Consider the following 24,726-nt stretch of genomic DNA (forward strand, 5'->3'; position numbering starts at 1 on the left):
CTGCTGGTTCAGACACTACTTTATATGGGGGGACACAATGGTGAAGACATATTCTTGTCCCTCTATCCTCAGAGCTTACAACCTAGCGAGAAGCGCCTCATTCTGTTGTGTGTATGGGTAGAGCTGAATACTGACCATCCTTCTCCTCCCCACTTTTCACATAAGTATTTCAGAGTATAATCAGTGGGTATCTGCATCTGTTTCCAGTGACCTGTCAGAGCGGAAAGTGGATAAAGTGCCTTTTATTGATCTTGTCAAATTTCTCCCTGTTGACTATAACTTCACAGGTATTCCACAGATGTTAAACAAGTGTCCGTGAGCTGTTCCAGCTTACCAGTTAGATGGAATGTTGCACGTCAGATATTTGGAAGATTGGTTACCTTGGGGAGAAAGCTTTAAGGGGATTATCATAATTCTGCCACATTTGACAGCTTTGGATATGTACTTTCATAACAGGACTTCATATTGTCTATGATTTATTTAAAAGAAAACCCTTCTGTATATGGAGTCCATGAAGATTCCATCTGTATGGATCAAAACATCATGCTTTGAGTTGCTATTAAATATTCCATACACCAGAGAGACCAGATTAATAAAAAAAAAAACTGGATTTTTTTGAAGTATAGATTTGATAACATCTTTGCTATCAATCTTTTTCATCTGGGTACTAGTTAAATGAGTAATGTCTAAGGAAAGCCCTGTATCAAATTAGTAGTGTTGTAGATTAGAGATATTTAATAGAAGATTCCATATGTTGTTTGGTTCCATAGTGATATGGAACTGCTATGTAGGCAGGGGGACTTGATACATGTTCTTCACCCACAAAGAATGTATAATATGGTATGAGAAATTAGAAGTACCAACGAAAGATGTCCGATCATTTCAATAAATGGCTAAAGTAGGAGAATAGACCTTCGGCTATGTGGGCAGGTTGCATGTGAATGAAGAAGAGTGATGAGACAGCATTTCATAGGAGAAAAGAAACAGGCATTAGCACTGAGATATACTCAAGGCCAGGTGCTGGGGGTTCCTAGGGAAGTAACGTAAATATAAAGTGGAGTCACTCTGGTTTTGAAGGCTTACGAATCTGGCACACACCTGTACCTAACTACTTGGAATGCAGAAGCAAAAGGATTCAGAGATTGAGGCAAACTTAACCACCCTCTCTTAAAATACAAATACACAGAGTAGAGTAGGGACCAAATACCCATGGTTCACCCCTATCATTGGAGCTGCTCAGGAGGCTGAGATCAGAGGATCACAGTTGGAAGCCAGCTTGGACAGAAAATTCCAGGAGACTTCATCTCCATTTAATCAGCAAAAAGATGGCCAGGAGGCATAAATCAAATGATAGGACTCTGTAGCAAGCAAACCAAGCAAGAGCTTGAGGCCCTGAGTTGAAGCCCAGTACTTGCACAAAAGAAAGGGGTGGGGAGAGAACAAGGGGTACAGTTCAAATGGTAAAGGGCTTAGGTTCTGGGTTCAATCCCCATCACCAGAAAGAAAAAATTAGAAAGTATATGAACCATCTTCACAATTAGAGGAAATATAACTACAGGTTTGAATCAGGCTAATTGTCACTTAATTTCATTAATTCTAAATTCATAGCTCTGAGCCTTTTCTACTAATAAACAGATTTTGAAAAGTAGTAGAAATGCAGTTTATCTGTGTTCTTCCCCTGATCTCCTTTTGTGTTTCTACAAGAGTAACTTAAAATTATCCTAAGCAAGCAACTTTTAAAAGCAAGCTAAAGTCAATGGTAACATTCTGAAGCAATGTGAGAAGCAGTAAATGTGAGTTTAAATCCCTGTATGCCCCAAAACATTTAATTAATGAATTAATAAATAAAATTTGGGTTTCTTAGGAGTAGAAAATTTAGACAGTAATAAAAGTTCACAGACATTGCATTTATTTATATTACTTCTATGCAGTTCTCAGGACAAATTGTTCATTTTATTGTAGTAGTATGAAGATCAAAACCCTTTAAAATTAAATTTCACTTGTTGAATTGAAACCCCTTTGTATTACTGAAGGTAATAATAATATTAAAAACAATTGAAAATGAAAATGAGGGGGTTTTTTTGCTGTTTTTGTTTCCTTTTTGTTCTGTGTGTTCATTTATATGTCTTTGGGAGGATATGGGGAGGCACAGGATTGAAGGTACAAAAGGTGAACAAATACAGCAGTGTAGTTACTGCACACTGTGTGGAAAATGCACTGTGTAACTTGTGGGTGGGATGGGAGGGCAGAACTGCAAGAGAGCGAGGAAAGGGGTGACATTGTCCAAAAGGACATTCACTCTTTACCTGACGTATGTCACTGTAACCCTCTGTATACCATCTTATCAGAACAGTTAAAAATTTTAAATAGGAGAAAGAGAACTTAAAATATACCACCCTCATAAGTTAGATCATTTTCTAAATAACAAGAGAAGAACCTGAATCTTAGTCTCCTAAATAAAATTGAAGCCTTTTCACTTTTAGTAGTTTTCTTTAATACTTGAAATAAATCTCTATTTTCAAATAAATGAAAAAAAACTTATTTGAATTTCTCCACTTTTTTAATGACTAGCAAAAAAAGCTTCGAAATTTCGAGACTGGCTGGACTGTGGCAGCATGGAGATAAAGCCCAATGTTATTGCGATGGAAATTTTAGCCTATTTGGCATATGAGACTGTGGCACAGGTGAGAATGCTAAACTATCCATCAAGCTAGTTTCTACTCAGCTCTATCCACAGTCAGTCCTGCCTTCCACCTATGCTCTGTGTAGGAAGAGAACAGTCTGCTCTGTACTGTGATACCTGCCTCATTTCCTAGTTGGTTACATTTCTCTGTTTCCTTAGTGCTGATGAGTTTAAGGGTACAAGAAAGACTTTCTGGCAGCTTTATTCTAAGCAGGAATGGAATGCCAACTTTCTTTTAAGTCCTCAACTTAATCTCTACTTTAGAGATTCTTTCATGGCTTTGAAAACTGCCTTTGTATGAATGTGAGCTCTCCCAAGTGCTCGAAGTTTGGTCTGGGATCTCTGCCCTCTAGCAGAGTTCGGCAAGTGTGGTCTGTGGGCCACGAGCGTCAGCATCTCCTTGGTTCACATTCAGAACGAGAACCCCCAGACGACCCCTGAGAGCAGACCTACAGAGCTGCAATCTTGGGCTTGAAGCCCAGAAATCAGTACTTTAAAACTCGTCCCTAGTTATTATAAAATAGGCTTTGAGAACCACTCCCCTGCAGTCAAAAAATGTCATTTGTGTTCATGTATAGGTCCATGTGTGGTCTGTGCTCTTCTCCACAGTGCAGATCTTGAGGCACCAGTATTATCAATGCCATTCACAACATCCTGCCTGTAGGCTTGCCACTTCAGTGCCATTAATGAGTATTTCCAATTGTGTGACTTTATTTTCATTACTGTGATCTTCTAGCTGGTGGATCTGGCTCTACTTGTGAGGCAGGACATGGTAACCAAGGCTGGGGACCCCTTCAGCCATGCCATTTCTGCAACCTTCATTCAGTACTACAACTCTTCTGAGGTAAGTATTGGAAAATCAGCTTCAGCACACTGGCAGATTTTGTGACATATCTAGTATTTACATTAATAGTTCCTTGAAAAAAATGTAAGAATATACAATCTTCAGTTAAAGAATCTTTATACATTGTCCATTCAAATAAGTATTTATTGAGTATTTACTGTATGTTAGGCCATGATAGTTCACTTAATATACTGATTTTTTTAACCTTTTCTTGCCTTCATTTGGCTTTCCTAGCCTTTTAATGAAAGGTAAGTGGTTTCAGAACATTCCTTGTTTCCATGGAAAATGAACAACTGGTTTAGGTAACTAAATAATATTGGAAAAAGTTATTTATTTCTTTGTTTCTCAAAGATGAAAGAGTTTGAGGTTATAGCTAGTGGTGGAACACTTGCCTAGGGTATAAAGGCCCTACATTTTATCCCCAGTACTAAGAGACAGAGTCTGAGTGAGAGAGAGGGAAACTGACTATTGTTCACATAATGATTCCTGTCCTTTATTAATAGCTTTCCATTTCATTTACTGATTCATCCATAAGCTGATTTAGAAAGGCCTGGCTCCATTTATCTTCAGGTTTTAGATTGGCCCTAGCACATAAAAGTCCTATCCTTTTCTGATCTGACTTAGGCTTTAGAGATGTTACCTGTGGCGGACTATTTTTGTTTGTCTGTTTTGTTTTTTGCCAGTCATGGGGCTTGAACTTGGGGCCTGGGCATAGTCCCTAAGCTTCATTTGCTCAAAGCTAGCACTGTACCACTTGAGCCACAAGCACCACTTCTGGTTTTCTGGTGGTTTATTGGAGATACGAGTCTCACAGACTTTACTGCTCGAGCTGGCTTTGAACTGTGATCCTCAGATCTCAGACTCCTCAATAGCTAGGATTACAAGTGTGAGCCACCAGTACCCAGCTGGAGATCTGTTTTTTAAAAAGGCCCTTCTTGCCACTCATAAGCCTTTGCATAATAATATACCACTTTTAGTTTCCAAAATGTTCTCTGTAAATAGCATTTGCTAATATTTTACCTTTAAGCATAAAAAGCAATTGCATATAATTCAGTCTTTTAACCAAAGAGAAGGCAGTGAAAACTCTGGTCAGTATCTTCATGTATTATTATAAAGTGAGGTTTTATCAGTTTGAGTGAAAATGTATATCCTGAACATGGCAAAGCTCTGTTTTACACCATTGCCTTAATTACTAACATTCACTTCCTATTAACCTCTTGTAGGTGAGGACAGTGGCTCAAGTTGTTTCTAAGAAACTCTAAGGAATCTGTGAACCCATGAACCCCAGGTTTTAGTATTCTGTTCTAAACTACTTAAAAAATATACAAAGATATATGCCATACAGCATCTTATCACAACCCAAAATGCACTTGACATCTTTTCATATACCTTGGACAGTCAGATTGGCTTGAAAACCAAGTGGGAATTCAAATGTTTATGCCTATTAAAAGTCCTTTTTTTCCCTCTTAGAAAAGGTCATACATCATTATCAGTCAACATACTTTAAAAGTCCCTAAAGCTTACTTAGTTGATTAAACACTATTTGTTTTCTTTAGGTTTCAAACCCAAATTATGATGTCAAAGAACACCCTTTAAAATGTCTTTGATGCATGTTCACTTTATGAATATGTGTATAGTATGCTTTCCATTAACATCAGACAAATTTGTTGTAACATTTCTAATTGAGGAAATTTACTGTGAACATAACAAGCCTAGTTTTCCCTTAGCATTGAAGCGATTGCTTGCGTGGCTAGAAAAACTCCCCCAGCCCCTTCCCCACCCCCCCACACTTGGTTCTCCAGGGTGGCCAAGCCGCCCTGGGCAACTGCTCAGCAACCACAGCCGCTGTTCCCAGCTACACTGCAGTTGAGAAAAATGTCCTATGTGTACTGGGTTTCCTGGGCTCTCTGGGAGGTGGGAACATGAGCATCCGAGAGCATTCTGATGGAATGTTAGTATAAGCCTCAGGCTTTTTCCTGGCCTGGCATACACCTTTCCTCCTCTGTAACAGATAGTCAAAGTGGCCATTCATCATGATTGTCTTCTTTCCTGCCCTGAATTCCCTGACAAAACACACAAGAATGCCACTGTAAAGTATTGCAAGTCAGTAACCAACATCAAGGGTCTACACATCCAGGGCCTTACTAAATGAGATAGAGGGAGATCTGGAGACTGTCTCAAGCTTTGTTCAGGAAGACAGAATGATTTGTAAAACAAACAAGCAAACAAACAGTTCAAGATAGCATATACCAATTTCCAAATGAGTGGTCCAGACTGAAAGCTCAGAGGTTAAAGTAAATATACAGAGAACGAAAAGAGTGTGTGTTTGGGGGGGGGGGGTGGGAAGGAGAGAGTGTGTGTGTATGTTAGAACCAAAGGCTTCAGAAAGAAAACAGGAAAGTTGAAGAAAAGAAGACTGAAAGTAAAAATAGTGAGAATCTTCTGAGGCTCATAAGAATAATTGTATACAGTAAATTAAAAACATGATGAAAATATTCCTGCTCAGTTTCATTGAAGAGGGATAGTGGGTAACTAAATTTTAAAAATTAAGGCCCTATTTGTACAAGGTCTTACACTCCTGGAGTTATTAAGGAACAGTTGGAGAACTGTTGGCTTAAAGGATGATGGATTCAAAAGGGTGTTTTATGAATATCCAAATGGCAGTGTCACATTCAGTGGTTTGGAATGGGAAACTCAAGGTCATGGAGTTAATACTAAGACCATTGTATCTAAAGGAGTATTATTCTTGAGCACTAAGTACATTAGAGATTGAGCTGCTTAAGCTTGGGTTCCTCACACTAGAGTAACAAATTTAATACTAATTCATATAAATTTTCTGTTTTTTATAACATATGGTTTGGATACAGATAGATACAATCACTAGGAGTTATACTAATATTCCAAAAAATCCAAAATATGAAAGAATTCTGACCCCAAGCATTTTGGATGAGGGATACGCAACCAATACCTTTATTTTCCAGAAGCAAGTCATAGTAGACCAGGTTCTTCCTCTCTTATTTGGTACTCTTTCTAGACAAATGGATTAGGAAAAACTCTTGGATTCAGTATCTGTATTTCAGCAAGGTATTTCAGAGTCTTATCTAGTTTATTTTACTACATTTTATAAAGAGTATGGACAATAGGTAGGATAAGCAGTATAGTTTGATAGGATAAGGGAAATGTAGATTGATAATAAAATCAAGGGGAGAGACAAGGGTTTTTATATGTCTGTAAGTGCCTTAGAAGCCGATATTGTTAGGTAACAAGGAGTTTTCTGTTGTTTTAGTTTTCAGGCATCATCCTGTAGACAGACGTGTGTAATAATATGTTTAATAATAACTGATTGAAAACATTTAGAATGTTTGACCACTGGAAAGAAGAAACTGAAAAAAACAACAGTCTACACATATTTGAGGCACTTATGCATGAAAGAGAGAATAAGAATAAACTTATAATTATGGCCAAAGAAGCCAAAAGGGGAGGGAGGGAAGAGAAGGTCTAGAAGAGCCCAAACTTAATGACCCTATTTGTTACCACTGACAAATAATATATAGAAGGTGTCTAGCTGGAGGAGAAAGCTTAGGGGTTCCTTTCGAGACATGTAATTCTGGATACTAGTAGAAATTTCAAATACAAGTATCTGTATCTTACTAGGACATCAGAAGGTTTAGAAGATACAGGTAAAGAATTCTGATTTTATCTGAATGTATAAATTAAAAATTATCATATTTGGAATTTTAGAAACAAGGGGAGGCATCGTTCTGTGCATTAGATGAGAATAAATGATGTCTTTACCCTTCTGAATTGCAAGTAGCATTGAAGTTATGAGGTATAAGGATAGTCCTAATGTTACTAGAAGATCTGGAGGCTTGGGTTCAAGGCCATGTCTCTTTGAGCAGGGGTTTTGCATCAAGTCCTGCCCAGACTCCCCTGAGAGCACGCCTCCTCCCACGCCGACAGCTCCATCGTCTGGATCCCAGCACTCAGGGAAAACCACATCAGGATCCCTCGGGAATGGGAATGCTGGGCAAGACGCAGCTAAAACTAAGCAGAGAAAAAGGAAAAAGGTCAGTGGGACTTTTCTTTTTCCTGGTGTAGAGTGAAGAGTTTCAGATACATGAAAATTATGCCGTTTTTCTAAAGATCAAATTTTTAGAAGCATCCAGTTTATACTCACTCATTGTCAGTGACATTTTAAACAACTTCCTTCTGGATGAAACAAGATAATGTATTTTCTAATGAAACTTTTAAGCATAAAGAAGTTAAAAAGTTATAGAACATTATATCTACCACTAGAGTCAACAATTACCTTTTACTAAAGTAACTGTATATTTATAATATCCATCTAAATGTCCTTGATCTGTCCTCTACTTTATCTTTTTCTTATATGTTGCATTGCAAACTACAGACATCAGTACCTTTCATACCTAAACATTTTATTATGCATAATATCTGGTTTGCCTTTTAAAGTAAAATTTATGCACTGAACAATTTGACTCCTGTGGGTACCATTTAATGAACTTTCACCTGTGTTTTTTGGAAACTCTCTCAAGATACAAAATGTCATCAACTCCTGGTCCACCCAGCCTCATGCTTCCTCCCAGTTACTGGCTCTGTCCACCAAAAGGCAACCACTATTTTAATATTTTTTAATTCTGTTCTATAATTTCATATAAAAAGACTATGTGCCAAGCACTAGTGGTTCAAGCCTATAATACTAGCTTCTCAAGAGTCTGCGATCTGAGGATCACAGTTGGAAGCCAGCCTAGGCAAGAAAGTCCATGAGATTCTTATCTCCAGTTAACCAGCCAAGCCAGAAGTGGAGCTGTGGCTTCCTGCCCCACCCCAACTTACCCCCTAGCACTAGCCTTGAGCGAAAAAGCTAGCGACCATGCCCAGGTCCTGAGTTCAAGCTCTAGTAACAGTATAAAAGGGGGAAAAAAAACACCTATTGTATATAGTCCAAATATTTAATTTCTTTTACTCAGAAATTAATGTTTCACTATAACTTATTTGTCTTTAGTATTAGCTATTATTCCATTGTCAGTTTATTCATTCTCATATTGGTAGATACCTAGGCTGTTAAACAGTGTTTGAGGTATAATAAATGAACCTACTATGAATATTCTTATATTAGACTTTAAGAGCAAGTACTTTCATTTCTTTTTTATTAAAAACTGGTCATCAAATTAGGTGCTTGATTTTTAAAAAAATACTTTTTTTATTTTTTTTTTAATTTTATTTTATTTTATTTGAGAACATACTGTACATAGGGGCTACAATTACATGGGCAGGATAATGCATACATTTCTTACCAAGCATTGCAGCCTCCTCCTTTGTTTACCCTTCACCTCCCTTCCCCGCCTCCCCCCTCCCCCCACCCAATTATACCCCCCTCCCCCTCCCACACCGACATTGTAAAGCTGGTTTTGACATGACATTTTGTACTTCTCATTGTTGCAACAGGTCCACCTGAATCCTTAAACGACTTGTTTGTCCCCATCTCCTCCACATGTTATACTGACATCAAATATAGTGAAAGCGGGGGTTACACTGTGGGGGAGGGACATACAAAGCAACAAAGAAATAATCTTATAAATGCGTTAGAAACACATGCATGAAAGAAAGGAAAACATCAAAATACCTATTTAAGGGTTCATTTTCCTAACATCACATTATCTGACCTTTTCCGCTTGACTCATACCTATACTATATATTGCAAATAAGGGAAACCATGGGACCTATGCTTCTTTGGGCCTGGCTTACTTCACTTAATATAATTTTTCCAAACCTTTCCATTTCCTAACAAATGGGGAAATGTCATTCTTTCTGATGGAGGCATAGAATTCCATTGTGTATATATACCACATTTTCTTGATCCATTCATCTACTGAGGGGCATCTGGGTTGGTTCCATATCTTAGCTATGGTAAATAATGCTGCAATAAACATAGTTGTGCTGGTAGCTTTAGTGTGGTCTTGTTTGTAAACATTTGGGTAAATGCCCAAAAGTGGGATTGCTGGATCATAGGGGAGATCTATGTGAAACTTTTTTTATTGTAAAAATAGTGTATAGAGGGGTAATAGTTATATGAGTAAGGTAATGAGTACATTTCCTATTGAGCATTGTTACCTCCTCCTCTCTTTTTCCCCTACCATCCCTTCTCTTCCCACTTCCCCAACTTCTCCCCCCCCCAAGTTGTAAAGTTCATTTTCTTTTTTTTTGGGGGGGGGGTCCGGTCGTGGGTCCTGAACTCTGGGCCTGGGTGCTGTCCCTCAGCTCTTCAGCTCAAGGCTAGCACTCTACCACTTGAGCCACAGCGCCACTTCCGGCTTTTTTTCTTTTTGCTTATGTGGTGCTGAGGAATCAAACCCAGGGCCTCATGCATGCAAGGCAAGCGCTCTACCACTGAGCCACCTCCCCAGCCCCGTAAAGTTCATTTTCAACATAGTGTCTTGTACATCTCATTGTTACAATGAGTCAACCTGTATTCCTATTTAAGCATTTTGCTTTTTCAAGTAACTGCAAGGTTGGATTTTCTTCCCTTCAATAGTTATATCGTTCTGTACTTTGACCAGTAATGTCTAAGAGTTCCAGTCGCTCCCTGCCCTGTCAGCATCCAATGTTTTCATTTTGTAGCCATGTAATAGATTTTTAATTATAGCAAATTGTGGTTTATGTATTTTCTTGACTAATGTTGAACATTTCATATCTGATTGCACATTCCCATTCACAAACATTTCTCTGAATAGTATCTCTTCAAATTCTTCACTCAGTTTTTTGGGGGGAAGTAATTGACTTTTTTTTTTTTTGGTCGGTTGGCGGCCTGAACTCTGGGCTTGGGCGCTGTCCCTCATGTCTTCAGTTCAAGGCTAGCATTCTACCACTTGAGCCACAGCGCCACTTCTGGCTTTTTCTACTTATGTCGTGCTGGGAATCAAATCCAGGGCTTCATGCATGCAAGGCAAGCACAAGCACTCTACCACTGAGCCACCATCCCAGCCCCAGTAATTGACTTTTATTACAAGTGTGTATGAGTTTCTTGTGTATCCTGAATAAAACTCTGTTTCCAGCTATATGCTTTTTACATACTTTGATTGTACCTTAACATTTTCATTGTTTTTAATGGTGTGTGTGCATATGTGTTTATGTGTGTGTGTATGACAGAGAATTGCTCTCCATTTGTCCTTCAGATATTTTTTCCTGCCTCATTCTTATTTCTCTATTTTTAAAACTCCACAGGTTATCTTAGTTACTTGGATATTGTTCAATTGATACATGAGACTTCTTTAATTTTTTAAGTGTTTTGTCTTTAGCCTTCAACTAAATGTCTGAATTAGTTTGGTCTCCATTAGGTGTAGGTCACATCTTGTGTTTTTATATGTCTACTAATTTTTTAATTATGTTGTAGACACTGTGAGTAATAGACTGTAAACATCTTGAGATTCTGTTTTATTTCCATGAAAAGAGCTTGTGATAATGGTGGTAGTACCAGTATGTGTGCCTTATGTGTTTAACAGAGGATTTGCTCTTGTAATTTAATCTTCCAGTTTCTGTCTGGTTTTGATCAATCTTTAGTACTACTTTTGTGTACTTACTTTTATTATTTGTTATACATAAGCTTTTATGTACATTGAGTACAATGTAAATTGTGTGCCATTACAAGTAATAGAACTATACCAAGATATAATTTTATAATCAATACTAAGAAAATTCAGATTTCAGCCTCTGGTTTTGTCTTTCACTCACAAAATAGCAGAGCTCATTGTTTATTTGTTAAGGGAAAATCTGACTGGTAAGGAATTGCTGTGTTGTAAAACAGTTTTAAAGCACTTCAGTTTTAGTACTCCCAACTAGTAATTACTCTCCCCTAGTAACTAAAACTAGGAGAACAACCCCTCTTCTGTGGCTGTACTTTCCAAAATATATAAGGAGTCTTAATTATCCTAGTATTATTATATATAACAAAGTTATTCTTTTTAAGTTTTTTGAATTTTTTTTCTCTTAAATTTTTACATTTCCTTCTTTGTGTTGTTGAAAACTATTAAATTTGAGGTGTATTACAACAAAATTCTGGATTAAAGTATTATCTGGATTCTCCCAAATTCTAAAGTAGTGCCATCAAAATACATATCCCATTTCAAGGTCGCAGATTATTTCTGCCCCTGTTCATGCACATCTTTGTATATTCAGACTACTACCGTACTTTTTTTTCTCTAACTGGAGACTTGAGCTACTTCATGCTACAGTTTATTGCATGGAAAATAACAGTCTTCAAGATACATAATTACAGTTAGAATGGAGGAATAAATTTTAAGCCACCTTTTGTACAGTGAGATGAATACTGTTAATAACAACCTATTGTACTCTTGAAAAATGTGAAACATGTTAATATGTAGTCTCACCAAAAAAAGAGAATACTATATAAAGCAATACTTTATTAGCCAAATTTAATTTTTCTATACTTTTTATACTTTAAAATATCCTATCTGATATGTTAAACAATATACAGTATTGCCTACTTAAAACAGTAAGTAAAACTAATTGAGAAATAAAATAATGAAATCCCTTCTTATATATCAGCTGTGAATGCTAGAAACAGTGAGGTTTGGTGGATACCCATGTTTATGATTAGTAACCTTGGGAATATCCTTTATCTTAATTCTTACCTGAACACAGAGGAAGGACTGGGAAAATTCAGATCTTATTTTTAAATAAATTCTCTGGTTTCTTTTTTCCTTTAAAAAAATTGAAATTTTAAGTTGTTAGATTTTAAGTACTATGTCATCTTGGTTAAACTTTGAAATAACAAAGCTTACCATATTATAATTATATGTCATTTGGCTATGTATGGCCTACCATCTTAATAATAGATAGGTAAATTTAATATTAATTTTCCACTAACAACTTTAAAGACTATTATAAAATGCTAGAGTCACTGCTAAATTAAAGCATTGCACTTAGGATAAATCTTTGAGTAGATTACAAGTCCATTGGTAAAGCACTGGATATAGGTAGAAGACATTTATTAAGGTTTTTTAAAAAAAGGAATATAATCTTTTAAATCTAAAGATTTCCTTCCAAAGAGTTCAGTGAACAAACCAAGAAAAAGTAGGAATGCATATGGCAACTTCATTTATTACTATGTTAGCTAACACTAACATTAATTAGGGCAGATGGACTTGAAATTGGCAAAATGGAGAATCTATGATATCTTTTACAAAATTGAATTGTGGAAAGGAAAACGTGAGCCAGTCATTTCCATGTTGTACAAATAACATCCACTAGGTAATTTCTCAGTGATTTTTCCATGATTCATATGGGCTCCTATAACAAAATGTTAGCAACTGGTTGCATTTCTCACATTCTGGATACTGGGAAATCCAAGATCAAGGCACTAGCAATTCATTGTCTAGGGAAGGCCTACTTGCTGTTTCATGGTGCAAAGAGTGATAGCTTCACCCTGTTCACCCCATCACTTTCCAAAGATCCATTGTCCTGATATGTTTGGGGTGAGGATTTCAAGCTAAGAATTTGAGGAAAACACAAGATTGGGGCCATACAGTTTCCAACTTCAGTGTTCCCAAATGCTGTTTGATTGCCATGCAGTGATTCTAAAAGATTTTGACCAAAATGTTTTATAACAAACTTATTAGAGAATGTTCAAGAAAAGTTATTACCTTTAGTGATGATTGAGAATATAAATGAAAATTAAACCTAATTTTTAGGGAGAAAGAATGAGTTTAGCAGAATGCCACAGAGAAGAACACACTGGAAGAACTTCTCATTTTACTTTACTACACAGGATATTACCCTCTTAATGTCATTCTCTCTTTATTTCCACTTAAGTTTCTACTAGAAAACTTACTCTTTATATTTAAAACTCAGTTAAGGACTTGCATGCATAAAGAAAAAGTCTCAGGCTCTTTCACAGCTATCTGTTACACTAGCAGGTGGATGTGTCTGTATTATTCACATTTATTTTGTAGACCTACAGTAGAGTCTTTGTCCTCATATTCTAATATATGCCAACTGAAAAAAATTGGAATGAGAATTGAGAAAGCCATCAAAGAAACCTACGTATTCTATGTCAGTGCCAAAGTAAGAATTAAGATAATCTAATCTGTGTTGTTGCGGGCACAGGAGGAACGTTATTTGGAGTGTTTCTGGAATGACAGTCTAGAATAGTTCCTATTCAGCTTATTTCATATTTCATTATCCCAATAAAATATTCAAGATCTGCTTTTTTTGTATGTCTAGTTTAAATCTTATTCTGGGTTCAGCTTGGATAACTCTTGGGAATTTTAAAATTATTTTACTAGTTTGTAATAAGAAAAACATGCACAAAGCATACAAGTATATTTTAAGGTACAAAAGAATACATATGAGGGGCTGGGAATGTGGCTTAGAGGTAGAGTGTGTGTCTATCATGCATGAAGCCCTGGGTTCAATTCCTCAGTACCACATAAATAGAAAAGCAAAAGCCATGTGTAGCTCAAGTGGTAGAGTGCTAGCTCAGGGACAGTGCCCAGGCCCTGAGTTCAAGACTCAGAACTGACCAAAAAAAAAAAAAAGACTATAAGAAAAACCCACTTTCCCCATGAAAACAGCACTCTTTGGACATGTGTACCCTGATAGAGGTACCTTATGCATCGATGAGTATGTAATAGTTCTTTTTAACAGGTAGTAACACTGGGCCATGTACATTTTTCTTCTACATTATATATCTTGGAGCATTATAGAAGTACTAAAACAGCTTCAGGTGCAGTTGCCATGGTTTCTGTTTCTCTGAGGGGTTGATTCATGGATATTATTTTATTTAACCTAGTCCCTCATTGGTGAGCATTACTACCCATAGAATTATCTTCCCTAGAAAGAATTATGAGAGTTAAAAGTGTGTATAGTATCAGAAAAAAATCATAGGTATAGTTATCAGGAAAACAAATGATATAAATTAGGTAACTACAAATGAATTCTAGACTGCAGTAATAGTAATGTGCAGATTGAATATTTCTTTCTCTTGATTATTTAGCTGCTAATGAACTAGCACGTGGTACTTAGTGTGCTTTAAAATAAACTGTCTTACATTTCAAGAACATGGAAATTTCATTCTCATCCTTATGTGAATAATGATGTAATAATAGTCCAATACTATTTATAGCTAACATGTGGCAGACACTGTTCTAAGTGGTTTCTATTTCATCTCATTTAATTTTCACAAAATCCTATGAAGTTATTATAATCATTATCATAATTTACAGATCAGGAGACTGAGGCCCAGAGATACTATATAATTTGCTAGAGCTGGCAACAGATAGGTCTGGGACCTAGAACCAACATAATTGAAAAGCCAGAACTTGTGTGCAAACCAGGAGACTAACTTTCTGGAAACCATGTAACATGTACATACATTTATATCTATCATATCTTAGGTTGTACTGTTATTATGCATAATATTTCTCTTTCTTTTGTCATTTTGGGCTTTCAAACATTCCTTTCAGTAAAGGAGATAGATTAAAAACAGAAAGCTTTTCTTTGTGCTTTATCCTAAGACACCTAGAAAATTGGGAACCAAATTAAATAGTCTTTGACAGTATCATAAATAAATATGTAGTGCTTTTCCATTTTCCCCTATAAATTCATGACCCTCGAGATATTTCAAATATATGCCTAGGAATCTCCCAAGAAACATTTATCATCATAAATGTTTAAATGTTTTTTAAAACAAGAGCTTCCTGTGGTTCTTTCAACAAGCTCCCATGGCACTTGTCATCAGCATGCAAGTGACTGTGTTCCCCTTACCTTGCCACAGAGGTTTAGGTGAAATACTGTGGGCATGAAGATTGCATTTGGTAGGCCTGCTAGGAAGGGTCGTGGAAAGGTCATCCTTGGTTTGTTCATGGAACTCTCTTTTACATACAGTAGATGGCAATGATGATGTTAGATCCTAAGGGGAAAAATGGTCCATTTTATAAAGGTTTATTTTCCTGCTTTATACACTGTAGTCCTGTTGTGTGTTTTTGATTTAGTAACAGTTTATGTGTTTTTCTGTCACAGAGCACTGCGGCCTGTGGTGTTGAGGCTCACAGCGATGCCATCCAGCCCTGCCACATCAGAGAGGCCGTTCGACGCTACGGCCACAAGATTGGCCCCCTCTCCCCATTCACAGTACGTAATAACAGAGTTATAAGAAGTTATATTTATAATCTGAAAGAATTTTGATTTTCAAGTGGTCAAATGAAGAAGCAATGGAATTGTTGAAAGCAATTTGTGGCAGCTGTAATTTTGTTGTAGAAAAGTGGCATAATTCGCAAGGGAAATAAAAGTCATTTTTGTCTCTTTTTTTGGAAGGGTAAGTTTTTTCTACAAAATATTATTTTCTTTCAATTACATATTAAACTTGTTTGTTGGAGCTGATATTTTCTATTTTCCAAAACTTAGGTTTATAAAACTTTTTGTCAAATTATATGTATCCAAGTATTGCTAGAAGCATTTTATATTTTAAAATTGGTTAAACTGGCATTACCACTTCTATCAGATGTGCTCCTCCTAAACATACTTTGAGTTGGAAGAAGAAGAAATGATTTCTTTACTGCCTTTGAACTAGGCTGAGCTGCAGACCAGCTTTCACATCTTCAAATGATCTGAAAGCCTGTAATCAGGGTTTTGTTGTTTTAATGGAGAATTAAAGACTTGATATTTCAGCAGTCTGAAGAAAGTGTGTGTGTCTTCGTGTGTGTATATGTATATTAATTAAATGTTCCTCTTATAGCTGCCCTTCAAAATAATTTTTACTAATATTAACAGAAGTTTCATAAAGTCTTTCTCTGTTTCTATGAAGTTAGTTTGATATTTGGAAAGTAAGGTTTGGTTTACATAACAAAGGAGCAGTAAAATTGACTTTTTGGAAATATTTATTAATTTACTAATCCAGAATATATATAAATAACATTATTTATAAACAAGTAAGTAATAAATTATATTGTATACATTTTTACCTAGAAGAATGGAATTAGCTAATTTTTGTTTATACAAGTAATGATTTCTTCTACATCAGGTTTTCTTTTTTTCCTTATATCTAAAGTCAATGTCTTTTCCTTTTTTATTCCTGTTAGTTATTGTGAATTCTGTGAATCCTCTATGTGATTTAAGAATGTGCTTTATATATGTCTCTAAAAGCTTTTCATAATGGTGACAGTCATTTTCACTTCTCGCAATGATTTTTTTCCGGTCCTGCCAATGGTCCCCAGGGCTTTGTACACTCAGCACAGATGCCTCTGCAGCCAGAGCATGATGTTAATACTACTGATGAAAGCAATACATACTTTTGCATGAGTATTTGTAGTCTTGTAACCAAAACAAAAGAATGAAATCAAGTGTTTTTTTCCAACTTGCTAGGTAAAGTTACTTTAGGCAATAAGCCAAAAGGAAGGTAATATTTAGGAAAAATATATGATAGTTGGAAGTAAAAAATTGAAATGAGTCAGACCCAGAGACTTGTCAGTAATCCTAGCTATTCTAAAGGCTGAGATCAAGAAGATCACAGTTCAAGGTCAGCCTCAGCAGAAAAGTTCAATATACTCCATCTCCAAAATAACCAACATGAAGCAGGGCCAGAGGCGTGCCTAGCAAGCATGAAGCCCTCAATTCAAACCGAGCACATAATTAAATAATTAAATCACAAAGAATAGAAGGAACTGGCTTATAAAAAAAAGGATTTAAGATTTAAAAGTATCAAATCCATAGATAAGAGACAAAGAATGACCAGCAAAATAGAGAAGAAAAAGAACTGTTAATTATCCAGAAACCTTTAGAAAAAAAAAATAACAGAGAACAGGATTTTTGAGAAGTAACCTAAAATGTTGCCTTAAAAGGGGATAACTTCATAATTAAGTCTTCCTCAAAAAGAAATGGTGCCTACTGTGTTGTTTTATTTTTATTTATTTTTTGCCAGTCCAGGGGCTTGAACTCACAGCCTGGGCACTGTCCCTGAGCTTCTTTTGCTCAGGGCTAGTACTTTACCACTTGAGCCATAGAGCCACTTCGAGCTTTTTCTGTTTATGTTGTACTGAACCCAGGGCTTCATGCATGCTAGGCAAACACTCAACCACTAAGCCACATTCCCAGTCCTGAGTTCATTTTTAAATAGACTAGGCAATCACTGGAACCATCTTAGCTGATTATTTGTACATTATTATGTTCATGTCTGTGCATTTATACGTCATAGAACCTACTTGGTATTCATGTATTACTTTTACAATCTAGGAGCATCGTTGATGGTAAAAATGTACTTAAATCACATGTTCAGATAGAACTTAAGCTAATTTTTAATCTAACAAACATATAGCCAGTGTGTTTTTATAATTCTTAAATACATCTGGAAAATAGAACAAATAGTCCCAGACATGTGATAGCCACTATTAGAGCAGACAAGCAAGCAGCAGAAGTGAAAATGCCCCTTCAGGGCAGTACCCAAGGTTTTCCCATTCTTCAGCAAAGCCTTACCTGGAAGGTCTCCTGAATTACCTACAATTTTTCAGAATTTGCTCAGTCTTCAGGGTATAGTATGCCTATTCCATGCTATATAATGAGCAACCTGGTTGAGTAGACACAGTTTCATGAAATATATTGCAATAGATAAGTCTGCCTTTGAAAATTAGGCACTCGTGGAGCTGGGATTGATTGACAGGCTATGTATGATAGCAGTAGTGGCCACTGCCCTGACTCCCTCAGACTTCCAGCTCCTAGAATTAGATAATAGTAAAACACCTTGATGCTAGAGGTTGCTATTGTTCAGTTCTGTAAGGTCTACCCTGATATTTGAGTTGTGTTTTAAGCTTCTGTGAAGCTTTGAGCTGCAGCTCACCGCAGTAGAGGAAATGTGGTCACTTCTCTAAAAACTGTAGATTGAGACTTCAACTTTCATGCAGGAAAGTTGAGCTGACCTACTTCCAACATAAAATTTTCTGTGAAAGTTAAAGTGCTAAAGAATAGTCTTTCCTATTATACATGTCATAGTAATAGTATATTTTTGCTTTGTTTTATATTTGATAACTGATGATGCTGAACATTTTATGGGCTTACTAATAATTCATATTTCTTTGACTTTGGACTGTATCTATTTTTCTGTAAAGAACTAGTATATTTGTTATCAATATGCTAGTTTATACCAAAAAGTTGGTAATTAAGTGTGTGTGTGTGTGTGTGTCTGTGTGTGTCTGTGTGTGTGTGTGTCTCCTGCAGGTTGAACTCAGTGTCTGGGTGCTGTCCCTGAGTTTTTTCACTTACTGCTGGCTCTCTACCACTTTTTGGTGGTTAATTGGAGATAAAAGTTTCACAGACTTCCCTTCCCCCAGCTACCTTCAGAGTGTACTCTTCAGAGCTCAGCTTCCTGAGAAGCTAAGATTACAGGCATGAGCCACTGATACCCAGTGGAACTTTTAAGCCATTTATAAATTAAACATTAAATTTTTAGCAGACACTTTTCTACTTCTTCATTTATCTTTTACTTTTTCTTATTGATATTCAGATGTATGTTTCACCTAGCTCATCAGTAGTTACAAGGTGGTTGTTCCCATAGTTGCCTGCTTTGCCACTCAAGCCTACGTCTCAATGAGAAGTGCTATAAATGTCTGATATAAACAAGGTCTGTAATTTTGAAAGCCAGAGAAAGGAAACTGTTAAGTGAGATGACACAATCCCCTGTGTAATGCCTAAATTTATTTCAGTTCTTCCTAATAGTCAAGTATAAAAATACATTAACCCCTGAGCTTTCATATGATCAGGTGGTGCTCTATTGAACTAGAATATGAGAAAACAGAATTGCTTATCTAAGCATACTTGTTAACCTAAATAACTTTAGATGTATCTCTCGAAGCAAGACTATCTTAAATCGTGGAAGGTAGCCATAACATTTTAAAGCTAGGTAGGGCACTGAGGGTGTGGCTCCAGTGATAGCTTGCATGGCAAGCCAAACAATCGGAGTTCAATCTCCAGTAATTGGGCATGTAGGGGAGGGAGGAGTGGAGGAGCATGTGAAAGGGAAAAAATAAAGAAGCTTAAGGAGAGAGAGCAGGAGACAGTGGGAGAACAAGAGAATGAACTAGCTAGGATTTGAGAGCCAGTCACGATTCACATCAGAGAAGACTACAATATATCCACAGATACCTTTCAAGAACATGAAGAAGCTAACTCTCAGGTTGGTCTTATAGCATTATTCAGAGATATTCCTAATACATTAATAAGTATCAAAAATAGAAAATTGCCTATTAGAATTTTGTACATTTTACTTTTTAAAAAAAGACAATAATTGCATATCAGACTCGGTGGCTATTTTGACGTAAAATTTCACATTCATGAATAATTCTGATGTCAGAGCACATTAAACTTGTCAGCATTTTCTGTTTACCCTGGAGTATTAAATGTCACCAAAATAGTTTTCAACAGTTTTCAAATATAAATATCAAGTTGAAAATGGTAAAATGCATAAATACATTTTTATTTGAAATAAAATCTTCTTAGGTTTGGGGGGAGTACTAAAATCTTACAGATAGGCACTGAACACACTGTTAGGCCACTGATTATCAGAAAGCAATTAACATGTGGCGTGTTTATCATATTAAAAAACACCAAAATTGAGTGTCCCATGGGAAAATACCAAACTTTTCCTGCAATTGTTTTTAATTTTAAACATGGCAGGTAGAAGTAAAATTTCCATTACAAAATTTTATTAGGTCAAATCATATGAAACTGCAGTTTCTCTAGTTTATAAACAGTTGAGTATCAGAAATGTTGCATGGTCCAATTGTGTTCAATTTAGGATTATTCAGAGAATGTTGGAAATGTGAAAATAAAAAAGCAGAAAAGTTGGGGAGGAACTTTATTGGAATTGGTAATCATTTTGGATTAAGTCATACTTTCAAGAGAAATTTTTTATCTTCATCATATTTATTCCTCTGGACACCACAGTCAGATAAATGTTCTCATTCCCATAAAGCTGAGATTTAGAGAAAATTCAAGTAACCAGCATCCAGTCAGGTAGCAAATAATAGTGCTGTTTGTGTGGATAGGAGAAATGCTGCATGACCCCTGGAGCCATGAGCCTCTGTGATTTCCAGAAAGCCTACCATTCACATTCTCACCACAGGTTGGCCTTTCTTCTCAGTCCTTGGAGTGGTCTTATCTGGAGAACATGAGATCGCACTTCCTACACCTTATTGCATAGCAGCAAGTATTCCAAAATGTATTCAAATCTCTATGTCATATCTTGAAGATTCACACTGGAAAGCTTATTCAGTAAGAACAATAAAGGTATTTTTAAATAGCAGGTAGGAATGATATTTGCAATATTATACCCATCACTGCCCACTTCATTTCCATATTTTATTTTACTTATATTGCATTATGAAGGGTTTGATGGACAAATATTGCAACTTAAAAGCAAAATAGTGTTCTTTGCAGATCTGCAGTTCTCTTGGCTCAAAAGAGAAATAGTAGAAATATTTTACCTAAAAATTATTTTGCCATCTAACAAATTCTTACATTTCTAGACTTGTAAATTATTAGAAGGAATCATTATGTGAGTTTCTTATCAAGCATTACCTCTTCATACTTTTCTGGAAAATATTTTTAATGAATTTTAAACAAGATATCCCAAAGAAAATTTTAGTCACCTGAGAATCCTTCCTTCACAAATATTTGCTTAAAGTTAGAGGGTCAGATTTATTTTGCTTTGCTGTTGAATTCAAACTTAGAGAACTTCATTACCAACACTATTTTTTCTGTTACTACAAGCATAACAGCATGACTGTGTATTGCCAAACAGAGTTAGTACAGTCATGTTATATTATAAAACTGTTTAATATTTCCAGCCCAGAACAGAAGAGAAGGAAGAAAGATCTTACTTCATTCAATGATCTCTGCAGCATTCTCTTTTGTTGGGGTAGCCAATAGACTGTTTACAAGGAATTAGCCAAATAATCCTACTGTTAACCACTTGTATCAAAATGTGCTTGATCTTGAACTCACTTGCAAAATTTCATCCAGAGCATCTGGGCTGCTCTAAATATCTAAAAAGCAAAACAAACCAAGTTTTGAGTTTTAACTTCCTCATCAACAAAATATTTGCAAGATCACATAGAAAACAATGGATAACAGACAACCTTTATTCTGAGTGGTACAAAACCAAATGGCATGGAGCCTCTAGAAATATTCCAGAGGATGCTCATATTCTCAGGAACCTAACTACAAAAAAGAAGCCTGTATCTCTGATACAGGACATGGTTAAAGTACCAGTAGGAGATCCGGTCCTGATCTGTGGCTTTGTTCATTACGATTTTCCTTTCAGTCTCTTTTCTTTCAGCCTCTATTTGTTGTAAAAGTATACTGTTGACCGAGGAAGGGAGGAAGAATTTGGACACAGGTGGAAAAAAATAGACACAATGACACCAAAGGGAAATATTTCTCTCAGGACTAAAAACCTTGAAGTTTAAGTATGTTATTATAGTTTCTGTTTCTTTACAGTCTTCTAGAGCAATAGAAACAGAACAGAAAAATCTTTTGGGTAAGTCCCAAAAAAGAAAATCTCTCTCTTTAAAAAAAAAGGGGAGCCGGGCGCTGGTGGCTCACGCCTGTAATCCTAGCTACTCAGGAGGCTGAGATCTGAGGATCACGGTTCAAAGCCAGCCCGGGCAGGAGAGACCGTGAGACTCCTATCTCCAATAAAACCACCAGAAAACCGGAAGTGGCGCTGTAGCTCAAGTGGTAGAGTGCTCGCCTTGAGCTGAAGAGCTAAGGGACAACGCTCAGGCCCAGAGTTCAAGCCCCACGACCGACAAAAAAAAAAAAAAAAAAAAAAGGGGGGGAGGGGGATAGGGTTGGAGGAACTAAACTAAATGGAACTTTCTTTTGTTTGTTTGCTTATTGACACAGTCTTTCCATTATAGGCCATCCTAGTCTCAAACTCAAAATCTTCGGCCTCTCAAGTAATAGCATTACATGTGTACACTACCATACCCAACTGAACTATATCTAAATTTTAAAATTATGCTATTAAGCCCAGGTATGGTAACTCATCCCTCTATTTCTAGTTTCTCAGAAGATCAAGAGTAGTATGATTACGATTTGAGGACAGCCCAGGCACAGTGTTAACTGAGACCCCCATCTCAATCAGTAAGCCAGACGTCATGGTCTGTATGTAAGATCCTAGCTCTTTGGGAGGGCATAGGAAGGAGGATTATAGTCTAGGCCATCCCCTGACAAAAACTTAAGACCTTATCTGAAAAATAAGTAAAGCAAAAAAAAAGCTGGAGGTATGGTTCAAATGGCATAGCAACTCTCAAACAAATTTAGTCTTTTGGGTTCAAATCCCAGGTCTACTCTATAACTCCCTGCCCCCAGAAAGAAAAAAAACGCTAAAAATCCTTTAAAGTCTGTAAACAGGAAGATTATAAGTATTGTTAAACATACTATTCATTCATCTTATCAATTTTTAAAATTAATATTTACATCTAAATTAGGTGAATCTTATAAAATAACTTGTTAGTTTTATTAAAGTAGCTTCTTATCGTGTCCAGACATTGCTTGTATTTAGCATTCATATGAATGCTTTAAGTGAAATATTTGCATACTGTCTTACTGACTGCGACAAAAATCCCCTCCAAACACCTGTGTTGATAGCCTGCTGAACAGATAATTTACCTCTGATGATGTCTTAAATATTGTTGCATGATTTAGTTAACAAATAGAGTCATTGGACTATTATTTAATATACTGATGTTACTGTGAAGTTAATCCCCCAACGTACTAAGTAGATTGTCATAAATGAGAATTTACACCTTCCAACACTGAAACTGATACCTAACTCTTATAGTGCCCAACATATATTTAAGGTTATCTACTAGTTAGGAAAAATGTGCAGAAAAAAATGATGCCTTATTTTTCTGACCAGTGTTTTAATTGTGATTTGATTTAAACCAAATCCCGTAGGCTACCTGTGCCCAGATCAAGTCCCCACACACTGCCTCTGTGTGACCCCAAGCTGTGAGGGGAGAAACTTCATAGCTCATATGCCAGTCAGATGTGAAGTCTCACTCTGCACCTGGAGAGCTCTCCTAGCTGATGAGAGCACACTTGCTGCTCTGGGCATAGGCCCAGGTGTGAAGTAGGCCTCTGGGTAGGGAAATATTTTGACTGATTAGTTGGCAGAGGTCATGAGAGCAGGCCCTGTGTCAGACTCTTGAGTTTGCCCAGGTGCATTCAAGGTGATAGAAGTCCCTGAGCCCCTGGTGAAACACCAGGGAGAGAGGTTAGAGTTGCCTCACTGGCTCCAGAGGTTCTCAGCCTGGCCCACAGGCTCCTGTCAATTCCAATTCAAACACTTGTGCAGATTTTACAGTTTCCAGTAGAGAAGTTACAGACTGCATTTCTGGCTCTGATTTTATTTTTCATTCCTGATTTAACCCAAAACACCTATTTCCCTATTCCCCCATTCAAATTCCCTATTTAAGTAAAAGCCTAATAAGTAAATAAGTTATAGTTGACAATCATTCCTCATCCAAGCAGGCTTTTAGTGGAGACAGAGGGACTGACAGAGGAGAAGAGGAGAAAAAAAAAAAAAAAAAAGTAGGGGCGGCGGGAACAGGGACAGAAAGGAAAGGGAAGAGGAAAAGGAAGGACAAGGGAAAGTAAAGGAAATACAAGCCTAGACTCTACACTGAGCATTTCTCAGAAGCTGTATTCTACCCAAACGGTGTGAGGATTTGCTCCTTATGTGAATGCACTAACTTTGCTCTAGTTTTTGATGGCAGGTAATGTCTGTCACCCCCACAGCCCATCCACAAGTTTCCAGAATAAGAACCATAAGGAGGCAAGGCAAGGCAAGATGACACTGCTATGAGTCACTGTCACCACTGCTAGAAAAAATTCAGACATATACCTTCCTAATGGAATGAAAGCACACTGTACTTTCAGAGGGTAACGCTGGATTTCTGAGTGTAACAACAGTCCATTCAGCAGAATTTATATTGGTACAACTGAACCACACAAAGTTTATAAGTAGAAGGGCCACTGTTAATACCCCCCACATGTCCTGAGCCCTCTAGAGCTCTGAGATCCCACTTCATTCAATAAACGCTTGCTATACATTATGTTAAAAACGTGAGGATGGAGCATGGTATGTGGAAATGAGTTCCCCAGGTCT

At 36.7% G+C, this 24,726-nt stretch overlaps 1 protein-coding gene across 7 annotated transcripts in view; it reads left to right on the forward strand.

The window, feature by feature from the left end:
• Nucleotides 1-24,726, forward strand: part of Supt3h (SPT3 homolog, SAGA and STAGA complex component) — a 249,902-nt gene that overhangs the window by 179,044 nt on the left and 46,132 nt on the right. For 6 of the 7 annotated variants that reach the window (XM_070023610.1, XM_070023614.1, XM_070023613.1 and 3 more), the window contains exons 8-11: nt 2,572-2,684; nt 3,420-3,527; nt 7,427-7,594; nt 15,585-15,695. In XM_070023610.1, coding sequence (XP_069879711.1) covers nt 2,572-2,684; nt 3,420-3,527; nt 7,427-7,594; nt 15,585-15,695 — 500 coding nt within the window. The remainder of the gene's footprint in view (nt 1-2,571; nt 2,685-3,419; nt 3,528-7,426; nt 7,595-15,584; nt 15,696-24,726) is intronic. The other variant, XM_070023611.1, reaches the window with a different exon arrangement.

The sequence above is a fragment of the Dipodomys merriami genome, unplaced genomic scaffold (genome assembly GCF_024711535.1).
Source record: "Dipodomys merriami isolate MVZ:Mamm:240054 unplaced genomic scaffold, mDipMer1.0.p SCAF_16, whole genome shotgun sequence".
Classification (NCBI taxonomy): Eukaryota; Metazoa; Chordata; class Mammalia; order Rodentia; family Heteromyidae; genus Dipodomys; species Dipodomys merriami.